The following is a 16,619-nucleotide window of genomic DNA, read 5'->3' as shown; positions in this document are numbered from 1 at the left end:
TTGAAACGGACATTCGAATAGACATTTAGAACGTGAAATTACTTTTGGTTTGTGGAAAGGACGATGTGGGAACTGATATAAGCTATGCCATAACTAATAACATATCAACAATAAAATTCACCAAATTTAACACATAGTCCCTTACAAATAATGCTCAATCTAAAAAAAATTGCTATCTAAATATTATGTGCGATATTCGCAAAGCTGCAGCTGCCAGTTTAAAAAGAGAAACCGCTTCTTAATAGGTTACAGCTTTTAAAGTGCATTTACATATGCATCTATATATATTCCTACAGACGTAAGGAACTTTAGTTGGAGAAATGTTTTGAAATTGTATAACTCAGTATTCTGCACAATATTTTGTACACTTAACCCTTATTATATTTGAAGATCTGGGGAAAATGTTAAGAGATATTCGCTTCTGTGGGGTTTCATATATAGCTTATATCTGTTTGGTACAGTGTTATCCTCACTGGCAGCCTACCTTGTGATCAGGGGGCTGTTGAAAAATGCTGTGAACTGTCCAAATCTTGAGTGACGATGAGAGTTACAGTTTCTCTGTATTCGTTAATCATTCAGTCAAAATTCAGCGCTGGACAAGTTGTAACCAGAATGAATCATTTCACAAGCCCACCAACTCCATGGTATTTTCATTGCCATTACGGGGTCACGCAATGACACTTCTAACCTCGGTACTATCTCAGCACTGTGGGAGCATTTTCAACACGGACTGCACAGCTCAAGTAGAGGACCCAACATCTCAAGCAACACTATAGGTGGCAATAAATGTTGCCCGTAAGAAGGAACAGGAAGAAGGAACATGGGAAATATTTATAGGGGTAGGCCATGTAGCCCTCGAGCCTGCTTGACACTATTCAATATAATTGTGCCTGATTTGCAACCTAACTCCTCATAGAATCGCGGCTTCAGCTCGTCCGAAAGCGAGTTCCAGCTAATGATAAAAACAAAAAGCTAAAAGCTACTGCGGATGCTGGAAATCCAAAACAAAAACAGAATTACCTGGAAAAACTCAGCAGGTCTGGCAGCATCGGTGGAGAAGAAATCAGTTAACGTTTCGAGTCTTCATGACCCTTCATGAAGACTCGAAACGTTAACTGATTTCTTCTCCACCGATGCTGCCAGACCTGCTGAGTTTTTCCAGGTAATTCTGCTTTTGTTCCAGCTAATGATGTTTTTCAAAGTGTTGTAATTTCTTCACCTAAAAACTGAGCAATAGTTGGGGTTTGGAGCCAAAACGCTTGCATCATTTAAGAAATACTTAAATGTTGCAATTGAACTGCAAAGATTTTTTTAATGAGTAGACGAAATATAGGCCATTCCTGTTCCTTGTCTCATCTACCTATTGAAAAGCTCTCGGCTTAACTCTGTGTTCCGGTATGAAACAACATTGTTGTATCTCTGTCAAAACGGTCGATGTCACATTAAACCATCTCTGAAGTGGAGTTTCCGAGTCACAGCCGTTAAATTGCTTGATTCCTTGTTGGGAGGCGGGAAAAGAATTATTCATTCATTTTAAATGAGGTTACTACACCATGTAGATGTGATTGATACTCAGTGCTCGGTGAGTGATATATTCTTCCAGCCTCCATTATATTGTGTTACACTGAGTAATCCTCTGTTCAAGGGAGTCAGGCATCATTGTGAAACTGCTGACACTGTCCACATGTGTCTCTGATAGCCCCACTGGTGATCCTGTGTAACCAGGCTCTTTCTGTGTGTTTGCATGTGTGTTGGTGGTGGTGGGGTGGTCTTTACAGAACGGTCCCCATGGTCACAATGCCAGTTATTCAATCCCCGAGTGAAGCAATTTATGTAAGTACCATAATGAACTGAAGTATCATTAGCTTCAGCAGACCCTCACAAGTAAAGTGCCAGAAATGCAATCTTTAAACTGGATGTTTAAAAATTAAGACATTATATTAAATTCCTTTCAGACTGTTGTTTGAATTGAACACGAGAGAAGGATATTAAAGTCTAGTTGTACCAGAAGGAGAACTAGATGGGCCGTGATCTTTTTCTCGATCCTCTATTAATTTCCTAGGTTCCTGTTTATAGATACAGTACTGTATTAGAAAATAATTTAAACCGAACCCTGTCATTTGGGGGCCCCATGCCATGGAACAATGTGCTTCATTGTAAATCCACCCTGCTCATACCCAATTGCTCAGCAAACTCTCCAACAATGACTACCTCACACACAATACATTACCAGTCCAATTGAGGATCCTCCACAACCACCTACTGCCAGTGGCTAAGGAGCTCCTCCCAGAGTCCCAGTGCAGTTTTCGCCCATCAAGAGCCACCACAGACATTTGTGAGGCAAATTCAAGGAAAGTTCAAGGAACAGCACCAACCACTGTACACAGCTTTTTTCAATCTCACAAAAGCCTTTGACTCTTGTCAAGCTCAAAGGCTTATGGAGTATCCTCCTCAGATTTGGCTGCCCTCAGAAATTTGTCACCATCTTCCACCTACTCCACGATGACATGCAAGTTGTGATCCTCACCAACAGAGCCACCACAAACTCTATCTCAGTGAAAATTGGGGTCAAACAAGGCTGTGCCTTTGCATCAACCCACTTCACCATTTTCCTCACTGCAATACTGCACCTCACCTCCAGCAAATTACCCACAGGCATGGAGATAATCTACAGAACAGATGAGAAACTGTTCAACCTATGCCACCTTCAATCCAAAACCAAAACCAAAACCACTCCAACCTCGGTCATAGAGCATCAGAATGCAGATGATGCTTGTGTGTGCACACACTCAGAAACTGAGCTCCATGTTATTGTCAATTCCTTCTCCAAAGCATGTGAGAAAATGGGCCTTTCACTAAACATCCAGAAAACTAAGGTTCTTTTCCAACCAGCTCCCAAAAGAAAACACCCCCACCAACCGCCCCCACCCGCCAATCAATTAGGTTCAACAGCGAGATTCTGGAAAATGTGGACTATTTTCCGTATCTTGGAGCCTTGTCTCAACAAAGGCAGATGTAGATGATTAAATTTATCATCGCCTCCAAAGTGCCAGCTCAGTCTTCTGCCAACAGAGGAAAAAAGTATTTGAGCACCAGGATCTCAAACCCAAGACTAAGGTCATGGTTTACCAGGCAACAGTGATCTCTTCGCTTCAAATGCTTCGGAGACTTGGACTTCTTACAGCAGGCACCTCAAAGCACTGGAGAAGTACCCTTAGTTCTGCCTTCACAAGATCATCCAAATCCTTTGGCAAGAAAGGCGGTCCAACAGCATTGTCCTCTCCCAAGCCCAGCATTGAGGCGCTAATCACTTAAAACCAGCTCCACTGGGCTGGACATATCGCTTGTATGCCCAAAACCAGACTCCCGAAGCAACTGCTCTAATCAGAACTTGGTTGCGGCAGGAGATTCCCAGGGGGATAGTTTTAGGGATGTCCTCAAAGCATTCCTGAAGCATTCAACATACATGTCGACTTAAAGGAGACCCTGGGTTGTGACCAACCAAAATAGAGAAGGCTCATTTGGGAGGCACTGAACACGTCGAGAGACTTTATCGGGAGCATACAGAGGTGAAGTCGAGACATCAGAGGGTGCGTATAAACTTCCAAACAATTCATCCACTCAATCCTTCATGCACCACTTGCCCTGAATATGGCACTGTTGGAATTATCAGCCATTTCACATTGAATCAGAGTGGGACTGCCTTAGAAGATATTACCAGTTAATTATCGTCAATTAAATAAGTGAGCAACTGCGCAGTAGAATTACTGGCATTTAATTAAATTTAGTAATGGCTAAGTTAAAGAAATGCGTAATTCCTGTGATGCACTTGCTGCAGATGTGATGAATACATGTTGTGATAAGATCTGGCAGCTAATGGTATACAAAGTACCTAATTTCAGACAAAGACAATGTCAGTGAAAAGTCAGGGTATTTCATTTGCTGTTGCTATAGACATCATCATAATCAGAACTGGGAGGAAGATCTTCACATGCAATGTACTTCCTAAGAAAAACAAGCAAAACTTAATGCTAATAATAACATCCTGACAAACCAATGGGATAGGACCTGGGGCTGTTTCCGTGATGTGTCTGACAACGCAAGGCAAAACACTATTTTTGCTTTGCTTTGTTTAATGACTTTATTTTAGGTAGAAGGCAAGAGTACCAGTTAGTAGTGAATTACATCAAATAGACCAGCTAAATAACGGCAGGTTGTATAATTTATATGCTCTTGAACGAACTGTACTGATTACATTGTAAACGATTTTATAATTCCTCACTACAAAGTTATGAATATGCCAATATTCTGATTATACCATATATCCTGGATTTTAAAAATATTTCTGAAGTTTCAAAATTGAATTAAGCACAGTGAGCTCACAGAAGTACAAAGGCTCAAAGAATGTTTCTGGTAAATTACATCCTCAAGCTTTGTGGCTGGGTAGATTAAGCAGATACATACTTTGGAAATGTCAGTCCTGAAATGTATTTCATGGTGGGTTTATATAGCAATGTGTACTTTTATGCACCCATCAAAGCTGCTAAGTTTACAATGGGACATCTTGCCTCATCAAATTTTAAAACAGATAATCCTGAGAAAGAAGAAGTGAAAGTGGCAAGGGGTGTATTAGAGTAGAAACATGGAAGCCAAGTCTTGATACTTTCCTTGCCAATGCACAAGAGTTCTAAAAGTTAAAATCAAACACACAAATTCACCACCAGCTGTACATCACACATGCCCAACATGTCTTTAGAAAGTGTGCAGAAATTTTCTGCAGCTAAAGGTACTTTATATTTAAGAAATATTCAGAATATTTCAGAAAGGAAATATCTGCCTGAAGACATTTCAACTATTTAGCCACATATATAATTCTATGGGCAGAATTTTGCCGTCGGCGAGCAGGAGGCGGAGCCCACTCGCCGATGTGTAAAATGACGTGGAATCCCCCGACGTCATCCCGCCCCATTTAAATTTTCAGGAGGGTGGGGGCACAGCAAAATCAGCTGTGCGCCCGCCAACCTATCGATGGCCAATTGAGGCCAATGACAGGATCATTTAAACAATTAAAGGACCTGCCAGGCCAGGAGCCCCGGCGGGCAATAGAAAAAACATGAAACCTCATCCACTGGCGGGATGAGGTTTCATGCAGGGTTTTAAACAGTTTAATAAAGTTTTACTGTAATTTATGAACATGTCCCATCTCATGTGACATTGAGGGACATGTTAAGGATTTTTTTTTCCTATTTTCAATCTTTTTAAAAGTGTCAGCAATCTCACTGAGGCAACACGTTGCCTCAGGGAGATGTGCGCTTTTTCGTGCACATGCATGAAAGAGCGCACTCTCGCTTTTGGGGAAACCACCCCCTCGCCCGCACAGGAAGTGCATAGCGCTTCCCACCGGACATCACGCTGGGCGGGCCGCCCACGTAAAATGGCAGTGGGGCCCGCTTCTCCGGCAGGGATCGGCTCCCCGCCCGCCGGAGACTGGGTCGGGCCCGCCCGCCCAACAGGCAGAAAATTCTGCCCTATCAAACTGAAGGTTCTGGCTGAGCATCTGGTTAGAAATAGGGATGATGATTCCAGGAGTAAGTACAGACGTAAAAAAATCCTAAATTTAAAAGCAAGCTGTTTTTTGTGCAGATTGAATCTCCATAGAAGCCAGAAGGTCCCAAGGACAGTGATTAGGTCTGCAGCTGTCCTTCTGTTTCTGACTTCCTGGATGAGATGTGCTGGGGTGTGATTGAGCTATGCTAATAATGCATAGAATTATAGAATCATACAGCACTGAAGGAGGCCATCTGACCCACTCTGAGCCAACACTTAGAAAGGGCTATCCAATTAGTTCTCCCTGCTCTTTACCCACAGCTCTACAAACTTTTCCTCTTTTAGTATTTATCCAATTCCCTTTTCAAAGTTATCACTGAACCTGCTTCCACCAGGGTTGACTGCTGGACCAGAACAGGTTGTAGCAGTAAGTAAGTGAAAGGAATTGAGGGCAATCACAGTGGGATTGGGGAAGCTGGGGTTTAGCTCGCATTCAGATTGGGGTAAATGTGGAACTCTGAGGCTGGGGAGGCTCAAGGATTCTTTGAGGGGCAGGGGGGATGGAGGCAGTTGCAGTCCTGTTCCTCCTGGCCTTCAAGGAATTCAAAGAGAAGTATAACCTGGTCTCTTCTGGCCTGTCTGTTCCTGTTACCAGGCAGAATACAATGTGTGACTCCCCAGATGCTGATTACATCATTGGACTGCAGCATCAGCAGCTTAAGTACAACACCTGACTGCCTTTAGCAGGAATCTTGTCAAGAGCCTGAATAGTTGCCATTAACATCATTGCGGCCAGGAATGGGACAAGGTAGGATTCTCCTCATTTCAGTCCTAAATAGTCAATCCCTTATCCTGAGACTATGCCTCCTAATTCTAGGTACTCCGGCCAGCGAGCGTTTATTTACCTGAGATAGCTATCAAATTTGTTGTAGCCGTATTCTTAATGCCGTTAAATTGAAACAGATCTTGCAGCTCATATTTTTTTGGAAATTAATGCAATTAAACAGAAGTGTCTTTGCTGGGGGCTTTCCAAAATCTTCAAATCCTATGTCAATTGCAAATGTATAATATCTTAAAAATAGTAAGAGGCCACAACATTCAGTTGGTACTATGCCTGTGAGTGTGGGTCACACCATGTAAACTATTAAATTCAGCTCAACTGGACTAACATGATGCGTCAATTGAAAGCAAGAAACAATATACAAAGAAAAAGGAAAGACTTGCATTCATATAGCACCTTGCATTACGTCAAAATATTTCAAAGCATTTTACAACCAATGAAGTACTTTCAAAATACAATTGTGTGGTAACATAGAACATGTATCAGCTAATGTGTGCACAACAAGCTCTTATAAGCAGCAATAAATTAAATATAAATAGAATAAATAAACAAGATAATCTGTTTATAAAAGCAAAGAACTGCAGATGCTGGAAATCCAAAACAAAAACAAAAATACCTGGAAAAACTCAGCAGGTCTGGCAGCATCGGTGGAGAGGAGCACAGTTGACGTTTCAAGTCCTCATGACCCTTCAACAGAGCTAAGTAAAAATAGAAAAGGGGTGAAATATAAGCTGGTTTAAGGGGGGGGGGGGACACAAGAAGAGCTAGGTAGAGAGCCAGTGATAGGTGGAGATAACCAAAAGATGTCACAGACAAAAGGACAAAGAGGTGTTGAAGGTGGTGATATTATCTAAAGGAATGTGCTAATTAAGGGTAGAAAGCAGGACAAACAAGGTAAAGATAGCCCTAGTGGGGGTGGGGTGGGGTGAAGGAATCGAAAAAGGCTAAAAGGTAGAGATAAAACAATGGATGGAAATACATTTAAAAATAATGGAAATAGGTGGGAAAAGAAAAATCTATATAAATTATTGGAAAAAACAAAAAGATGGGGGAAAAAACGTAAAGGGGGTGGGGATGGAGGAGAGAGTTCATGATCTAAAATAGTTGAACTCAATATTCAATCCGGAAGGCTGTAAAGTGCCTAGTCGGAAGTTGAGGTGCTGTTCCTCCAGTTTGCGTTGAGCTTCACTGGAACAATGCAGACTGGGTGATCGCTTTGCAGAACACCTTCGGTCTGTCCGCAAGCATTACCCAGACCTCCCTGTCGCTTGCCATTTCAACACTCCACTCTGCTCTCATGCCCACATGTCCGTCCTTGGCTTGCTGCATTGTTCCAGTGATGCTCAACGCAAACTGGAGGAACAGCATCTCATCTTCCGACTAGGCACTTTACAGCCTTCCGGACTGAATATTGAGTTCAACAATTTTAGATCATGAACTCTCTCCTCCATCCCCACTCCCTTTCCGTTTCTTCCCCCTCCTTTTTGTTTTTTCCAAATAATTTATATAGATTTTTCTTTTCCCACCTATTTCCATTATTTTTAAATGTATTTCCATCCATTGTTTAATCTCTACCTTTTAGCCTTTTTAGATTCCTTCACCCCACCCCACCCCCACTAGGGCTATCTGTACCTTGCTTGTCCTGCTTTCTACCCTTAATTAGCACATTCCTTTAGATAATATCACCACCTTCAACACCTCTTTGTCCTTTTGTCTGTGACACCTTTTGGTTATCTCCGCCTATCACTGGCCCTCTATTTAGCTCTTCTTGTCCCCCCCCCACCCCAGTAAACCAGCTTATATTTCACCCCTTTTCTATTTTTACTTAGTTCTGCTGCAGGGTTATGAGGACTCGAAACGTCAACTGTGTTCCTCTCCGCCGATGCTGCCAGACCTTCTGAGTTTTTCAAGATAATCTGTTTAATGTATTGATTGAGGGATAAATGTTGGCCAGGTCACCTGACTCACTGCTCATATTGAATAGTGTTCTGGTATCTTTTACATTCATCTGAGAGGGCAAACAGGGCCCTGGTTTTATGTTTCGTCAGTGCTGCACTTAATTGTCAGCCTAGATTATGAGTTCAAGCTTTTGCAGTGGGGCTTGAACCAAACTGTTGACACAGAAGTAAAACAGGCACAACAAGGTTCAATTTCTACCCCAATATTTCTCCAAAATGGTTTAATCATCGCAATTGTTAGTAAAAATATGCACTTTGGATAATTTAATGACATGATGTCCTCAGTCATATTGAAAATTGATTTTTTTACAACATCTCATGATCAGGTAGAGATCTAGATTGTCTACCTTTGCTTCAGTAATGTGTTAAGCACATTTATTTCGGTTTAGTCTCTGAGCACAGGTCAAACCTAATTAGCTATATCACAGCAGTACAGAGCCAAAAGGTGACAGTGGCGGATTTTCTAGGTGAAATTCCTCAGAAAATATCTGACCAGATATAAGGATGAGAAGAACAACAATTGATCAAAAATTAACTGGTTACGTGTACGCTGAGCTGTAGGTGGGACAACAGTCAAATCATTTAATACAAATCTGTAAAGTTTCAACAATTTGTCCTTTCTAATAGTTTTTTAGATTAAAGAGGTCATTTGTCAGAATTCAAGACTGATTTTGAATTACTTATACACAAATAAAGCACAATGAATCGTGATATGAATTCCATTCAACGGCCTTTGATAGGTTTGTGATGAACTCTTAAAACATATCACACCCTCACTTTCTTTGTTTGGTATTACCTTACCTTAACATTTTTCTTCCTAATTTTCATTGATTTTGTTGCAGGTGCTCATTACGATTATTTCTGGCTCTTAGATGAGCATTAGCAACTGAACATGAACTGTTTCATCACTGTACCAACGCTTGCATGACTGCAAAGTAATTAAATCTTTTGCAATTTTTCATACCATGGGTTCACAATTCTCAATTGTATCTTCATTATATCTAAAAATGTCATCATTTAACAATCACAAATTCTGTCCATCTAGAGGGAAAGAGGACATATTTGAAATTAGATTTTCATAAAATCTTAAGCCATGCCTCGGGTTTCACAGATTCAATATGCTTAGGAACAATTTAGAAAATTTTAGAAAAATTTATTAATTTTGCTTCCAATTTCCACCCCTCCATCATTTTCACATGGTTCATCTCTGACACTTCCCTTCCCTTCTTTGACCTCTCTGTCTCAATTTCTGGTGATAGACTGTCCACCAATATTCATTACAAGCCTATTGGCTCCCACAGCTACCTGGACTACAGCTCCTCACACCCCACTTCCTGTAAGGACTCCATCCCATTTTCTCAGTTCCTTTGCCTCCGTCGCATCTGTCCTGATGATGCCACTTTCAAAAACAGTTCCTCTGACATGTCTTCCTTCTTCCTTAACGGAGGTTTTCCACCCACGGTGGTTGACAGGGCCCTCAACCGTGTCCGGCCCATCTCCCGCGCATCCGCCCTCACACCTTCCTCTCCCTCCCAGAACCATGATAGGGTCCCCCTTGTCCTCACTTATCACCCCACCAGCCTCCACATTCAAAGGATCATTCTCTGCCATTTCCGCCAACTCCAGCATGATGCCACCACCAAACACACCTTCTCTCCACCCCCCATGGCGGCATTCTGCAGGGATCGTTCCCTCCAGGACACCCTGGTCCACTCCTCCACAACCCCCTACACCTCAAACCCCCTCCTACGGCACCTTCCCATGCAACCACAGAAATGCAACACCTGCCCCTTTACTTCCCCCCTCCTCACCGTCCAAGGGCCCAAACACTCCTTTCAAGTGAAGCAGCATTTCACTTGCACTTCCCTTAATTTAGTCCACTGCATTCACTGCTCCCAATGCAGTCTCCTCTACATTGGAAAGACCAAACGCAGACTGGGTGACCGCTTTGTGGAACACCTTCGGTCTGTCTGCAAGCATGACCCAGATCTCCCTGTCGCTTGCCATTTCAAACGGTCTGTCCGCAAGCTTGACCCAGACCTCCCTGTCGCTTGCCATTTCGACACACAACCCTGCTCTCATGCCCACATGTCTGTCCTTGGCCTGCTGCAATGTTCCAGTGAAGCTCAACGCAAACTGGAGGAACAGCACCTCGTCTTCCGACTAGGCACTTTACAGCCTTCCGGACTGAATATTGAGTTCAACAACTTTAGATCATGAACTCTCTCCTCCACCCCCACCCCTTTTCTGATCCCCTTTTCCAATAATTTATATATATTTTTCTTTTCCCACCTATTTCCATTATTTTTAAATGTATTTCCATCCATCGTTTTAGCCTATTTCGATCCCTTCCCCCACCCCAACCCCACTAGAGCTATCTGTACCTTGCTCGTTCTGCTTTCTACCCTTAATGTCACCATTAGCACATTTCTTAGCTAATATCACCACCATCAACACCTCTTTGTCCTTTTGTCTATGACATCTTTTGGCAATCTCTACCTATCACTGGCCCTCTATCCAGCTCTACCTGTCCCACCCCCCCTTAAACCAGCTTATATTTCACCTCTTCTATTTTTCATTAGTTCTGGTGAAGAGTCATACGGACTCGAAACGTTAACTGTATTCCTCTCCGCAAATGTTGTCAGACCTGCTGAGTTTTTCCAGGTATTTTTGTTTTTGCTTAGGAACTTTGTCTGATACAGTCCGTTATGTTTATATGCCCCCCTATAAGTATTTCAAAGTAGAGTCATAGGGAGCGGGAAACAGACACCCGGACTCTTTCTAGGTCCCAAACCCACCCCCAGCGAGGAAACAGTCATAGACTCCAATTTTGGTGAATGTGGCACCCTTAATTGGCTTGGAGACAGCTTTAGTGACCAATTAGTGGCCATGGGGGCAGTAATAAATGATGAACTGTGCAAATGCAGGCCGAATTGAAGTAGACCATAACAGCCATTATGGCGGCTGCTGTTTCATTGCAGTATCTGATACTGGAAAGATGTTACAGGAGAGACAGAGGCCTGGAATCTGGGGGAAGGGCAGCCACCCCCCCACCACCACCACCCCACCCCCCCACCCCCAAACTTACCTATTTGTGGATGTGGACCTGGAGGTTCTCCGCAAGGCCATGTAAGGGAGTAGATGGATGTCTGCTTCCCAGGGGGTGGCAGGAGCAGGCCACACTCCCAGCCCAAGTAGTCCTGGATGGAGGTAGATGACAGTCAGCAGACAAGGTGTGGTGTGCAGAAACTGGGTTCAGTGTATGAAGAGGTTTGATGAGCTTATTCGCTATAGCAAGGCGAGTGCAACACTGAACCCTCAGGACAGGCCTCTAGGGTATTCACTCACCAGCAGACACACTAGTTGGGGAGTCTGAGGGCACATACTACTGTTGAACATGGGAGGAGTGTGTGTTCAGGGCCCTTAACGAGTCCTCAGAATGGTTTAGAGCCATAGTGCTGCCGAGGACCTGCCAGTACTGAAGCATGCAGTTTCTAATGAATATGAGCAAATGGCATTGGCCAGAGGCCTGCAGTGCCTCATCTTGATTTCTTTTGTCATTTCAGGAGAAATTGACTCAATGTCCAGGAGAGGGCCCATGGGGGCTCCCTACCTGCACATTATTACTGCCATGCAGGAGGGAGCCATGGGCATTGTCAGGGTCATGGACCACGAGGAAACCAGGCAAGATGAAATGGGCATCCATGGCGGAGAAGGTAATAAGAGAGTGCAATGCATTCATTAAGGTTGTGCATTGCACTCCACCCTATCTGACATCATACTAAAGACTGAGCTGCATTGGGAAACCTCAGTACTGTAGAGGCTTCTGCTCTCCAAGGTTAAATCTCTTCTTGTATCTCCCAGAGGCACAGACGTCCTGATGATTAAACCAACTCTCTCACTATTACCGGCCAAACATAGCCACAGAACAGCCATCGTAACACCTTACAAGTGCACCCTCTACCAGTGCAGACGTAGTACCTTGTGATAAGGCCTCTCAGCCCATCGAAGTTAGCCCTCTTCCAATTTTGAAGTTTTACTTTAGATTGTTCTTGCTCTTCTCCATTACTAATCTAAACCTTATGATACAATGATCACTCTTACCCCAAGTGTTCCCCCAAATACACTTGGTCCAATTGGCCCACCTCATTTTCTGGCACCAGATCCAGCAATTGTTGAACTGAGAGATGCAGTGGCAGACATTTAAGGGGATATTTCTGACTTCCTTTTTGAATAAAGGTGTTACATTCGCTATTTTCCAATCTAATGGAACCTTCCCCGAATCTAGGGAATTTTAGAAAATTAAAACCAAAGCATCAACTATCTCACTAGCCACTTCTTTCAAGACCTTAGGGTGAAGTCCATGTGGATCCGGGGATTTGTCAGCCTGCAGACCCAACAATTTGCTCAATACCACTTCCTTGGTGATTGTAATTTTCCAAAGTTCCTCCCTCCCTTCCACTTCCTGATTTACAGCTATTCCTAGGATGGTACTTGTGTCCTCTATAGTGAAGGCCGATGCAAAATACCTGTTTAATTCATCTAATTCATCTGCCATCTCCTTAATTTCCATTATCAATTCCCCAGGTGCACTTTCTATAGGACCAATGCTCACTTTGTTAACCCTTTTCTTTTTAAAATATCTATAGAAACTCTTATTATCCGTCTTTATATAACTAGCTAGCTTTCTCTCGTAATCTAATTTTTCCCTCCTTATTAATCTACTTGCCATTCTTTGCTCTTCCTTATATTCTTTCCAATCTTCTGACTTACCACCCATCTTTGTGTAATTATATGCTTTTCTTTAACTTTGATACTGTCTAACTTTTTTAGTTAACCACAGAACATGGGCCCTCCCCTTGGAATTTTTCTTTCTCATTGGAATGTAGCTATTCTGTGGTATTCTGAAATATCCCATTAAGTAAATGCCACTGAACCTCTATTGACCTATACCTTAACCTCATTTGCCAGTTCACTTTAGCTAGCTCTGCTTTCATGCCCTCATAATTGCCATTACTTAAGTTTAAAATACTGGTCTCGGACACACTCATCTCTCCCTCAAAATGAACATAAAATTCAAATCATATTATGGTCGCTGCTATGTCCTAAAGATCCTAACTAGCTTGCTGCAGTCATGTGAAATCTGCCATGAGGCACTGGCTGGAAGCAACCATGTTACATTCAGTTCTAATAAAGACAGAGTATAATAAGCACTGTACTCTTTGAGCTCATAACTGTACTTGCTATTATTTCTGCCCAAGGCATGGATAATTGGCTTCTGACCTTTTGAGATTCTGCAGCAAAGATATTAATTTTACATAATAAACTTCATTCCACTTTTGGTCCAATAAACATTTTTTTGTTTTAATGACGGAAGAATAAACAGTTTTTTGGGCAGCTGAATTTATTTCACCACTAAATTCTTCTATCGTGTTTCAAAATCATGTATTCTATTGTATCTTCCGTTCTGCAATTGTTATTATACATGCTGCCTTTGTGTAGCTCAAATGTACCATATAACTTACAATATATAAGCCACAAAGCAGCATTAGTAAAGACTTGTGAAATTCTGACTTAATAGTAATCATTTCCTAATGCAGATTAAGCCAAACTAGGCAATCTTGGACTAAGGGACATAGCTTAGAAATGGGAGCTGGGACCTTCAGGAGTTAATTGGGAAACACTTCTACTAGGCAAGTTCAAGTCTGGAACTCTGTTTTGCAAACAGCAATTGATGCTCGAATAATTGTTAATTATAAATCTGAGATTGATAGATTTTTGTTAACCAAAATATTAAACGATGTGGAGCAAAAGTTGATCAGCCACGAACGGTCTCATTGAATGGTGGAATAGGGATTAAATGGCCTACTTTTATTCCTTTCTGCAATGTCTATTTACAGAGCAATTCGCTGGCACCAAGGAGCATGAGATCAATACTTTACTGCTGCAACATATTTAAACAGAATTGTTAATTTAACGATTAGCCCAATTCAAGAAACATAACAAGCTGATAAAATGTACTCAAATATTGGGGTTGGAAATTCTATTGTGACACATTGCATTGGACACCCGCAAGTAAAGAACGGTTACTTTGTTGAGATATTGGATGGCTGCCAGCAACCATACACCTACATCAGAACTGGAGTGTCATTTAGAGGGAAACACAATAAAGGGGAAATAGGAGACAGAAACAAAGGCTTATAGCACAAGAGCATAAAACAGTAAAAAAAGGCATGTTATGTAAAAAAATAAAAGATTACTCTTAGTTGTGGATTAATGGCATCTGAAAACTAGATTTTGGCTCCATACTGGTTTCACTTAGAAGCTCAATCAGCATTTTGAAAAAGGGGAGACACTGGCCTCAGTTGTGTTCTCACAGCCAACCAATTTTCAGCAGATATGGATGGGGTGTAGTAAAGCAAAAGTTGCAAAAGTCAACTTCCCGCCCAAGCCTCAAAGTGAAAGTAGGGAGAGATATATTACGGACAGGAGAATCTATATTGCCCATTTTTACTGTGTCCACCCAAAGTCAATGTCTCCCCGAACCGCTACCCCCGCCCCTGTCAATGTATCAGCGATTACATTGTCAAGGTCTAATAACAATCTGCTTGTTGACTGGTAATTACATTGTATAGTAATCACATTGTTAAGACAACTGCTTGTTAAAGCAGGTGATTGCTGTCCCTCATTTTCTTTAATTTACTTTATTTGGTTGCTCAAAAGAGCTAAAACAGGTGATGGGCACTGGTTCACCCATAAATGGGGACAGCTGTAACACTCTTGTGTGGAAGGGACTGGGAGAGTCTACTATACTGTAGAGTGTCTTGAAAATAAACCAGCTTGAAGCAAAAGACTAGCTTAGACTCATTCTTCCACATCAAGCACTTATGGTGAGTAACACTCACTCCCAAACATGAAATACACCAGGCAAGTAGTCCAAGCAAAGACTGACAAAATATATTTTACTGATGAAAATAAAAATGGAATCTTGGACTTAAGAGCTTCTGAGGTTTAAATCCCAACACAAGGTTGAAGCACATAATCTAATTTGGCACTAAACTATAATATTTGAAGAGATGTTGCATTGGTGGAAGTGTCATCAGTTGATATGTTAAGTTTTACCAGCTTATACTGGTAGTGCAATAAGATGTAAAAGATCCCTTGGCAGTATCTGAGGTGCAGGGGTTTCTCCTAGTATCTCAGCCAAAACTCCTCCCTCAAACTAACACCACCGAATTCAGATTAAATTGACTTTAATTTCACGTTGTGAGCCTGTAAGTGTGTGCAATTGCCTGCAGCATTTGCTTATATAGTACTACAAAAGTAATTAATTTGTTTTGAAATGGTTTTGGATGTGATAATGCATTGTAAAATGTTCTTTATTTGGTTTAAGTTAACATAACAAGCATTACCTGGTGACCATGGTCTGACTGGCCCAACAGCACCTCTGTTATATCCAAACTATCATAGCGTCTGTTTGGAGGCAGGCTTGCATTTGCCAGTGAAATCAGGGTAGAAAATATATCTAAAGTGCTGTAGAAAAAATATTTTTAGGATGAAACATTGTAAATTTGCAGGTCACAGACAAAGATTTATTAATTATAATTTTGAAAATCATATTTTAGCTAATTGGAAGACACTGATACTCAACAACTTTCCTCTGATGAAGTGAGCATGCTGATTCTTTTTAGTAATTAAGTTTTGTAAAGCTTGTACGTTGAACTGCACCTGTAATCGAGACTATGGGTGGGATTTCCCATTCTGGACCGAAGTCCCATGATGTGGGCAGGAACCGGAAATGTTCCCGCTGAATCACACAATGCTGGCCTAATTAATTATGTAGTCAGGGGTGGGCTGGATGGCGTGCTTCCTGCCGTCATATCCGGGTGCCATATTTAAAAGGCGTCTGGATATCCAACTTCTTACGTTGAAGGAGATGGCCCGCCTATCACAGGGAGTTCCAGCCCCCAAATTCAGTGACGCATCCCTCGAAGTGCTGCTCAGTGCAGTGAAGGCCAGAAGGGTGTCCTGTACCCCGAGGATGGAAGGGGGAGGCCGAGCCATCTGTCCAAACCTGCATGGGAGGAAGTTGCCAGTGCTCAGGGTCTCCACCAGAGAACTGGCCTGCAACGTCGGAAACGTCTGAATGACCTCATCTGCGCTGCCAGGGTAAGTGAACCTTCAACTGCTCACACTCACCTCTGAATGGTAGAGGGGAAGTGGGTCTCAGTGACAAGGGCACCATCCATATAGCCCATGCATAAAAGAGCTAC

General features: G+C 42.2%; 1 protein-coding gene across 4 annotated transcripts in view; it reads right to left on the bottom strand.

Moving 5' to 3' along the window:
• The window catches only part of arsg (arylsulfatase G), a 200,014-nt gene that overhangs the window by 21,737 nt on the left and 161,658 nt on the right, over positions 1-16,619 (bottom strand). For all 4 annotated transcript variants that reach the window (XR_013580618.1, XM_078571072.1, XM_078571073.1 and 1 more), the window contains exon 11: positions 15,759-15,879. Coding sequence is in view for 3 of the 4 variants with exons in the window: in XM_078571072.1 (XP_078427198.1) it covers positions 15,759-15,879 (121 nt within the window). In the remaining variant the exon portion in view is untranslated. The remainder of the gene's footprint in view (positions 1-15,758; positions 15,880-16,619) is intronic.

The sequence above is a fragment of the Cetorhinus maximus genome, chromosome 24 (assembly GCF_964194155.1).
Source record: "Cetorhinus maximus chromosome 24, sCetMax3.hap1.1, whole genome shotgun sequence".
Lineage (NCBI taxonomy): Eukaryota > Metazoa > Chordata > Chondrichthyes > Lamniformes > Cetorhinidae > Cetorhinus > Cetorhinus maximus.
This window is presented reverse-complemented; position numbering and strand designations above follow the sequence as displayed.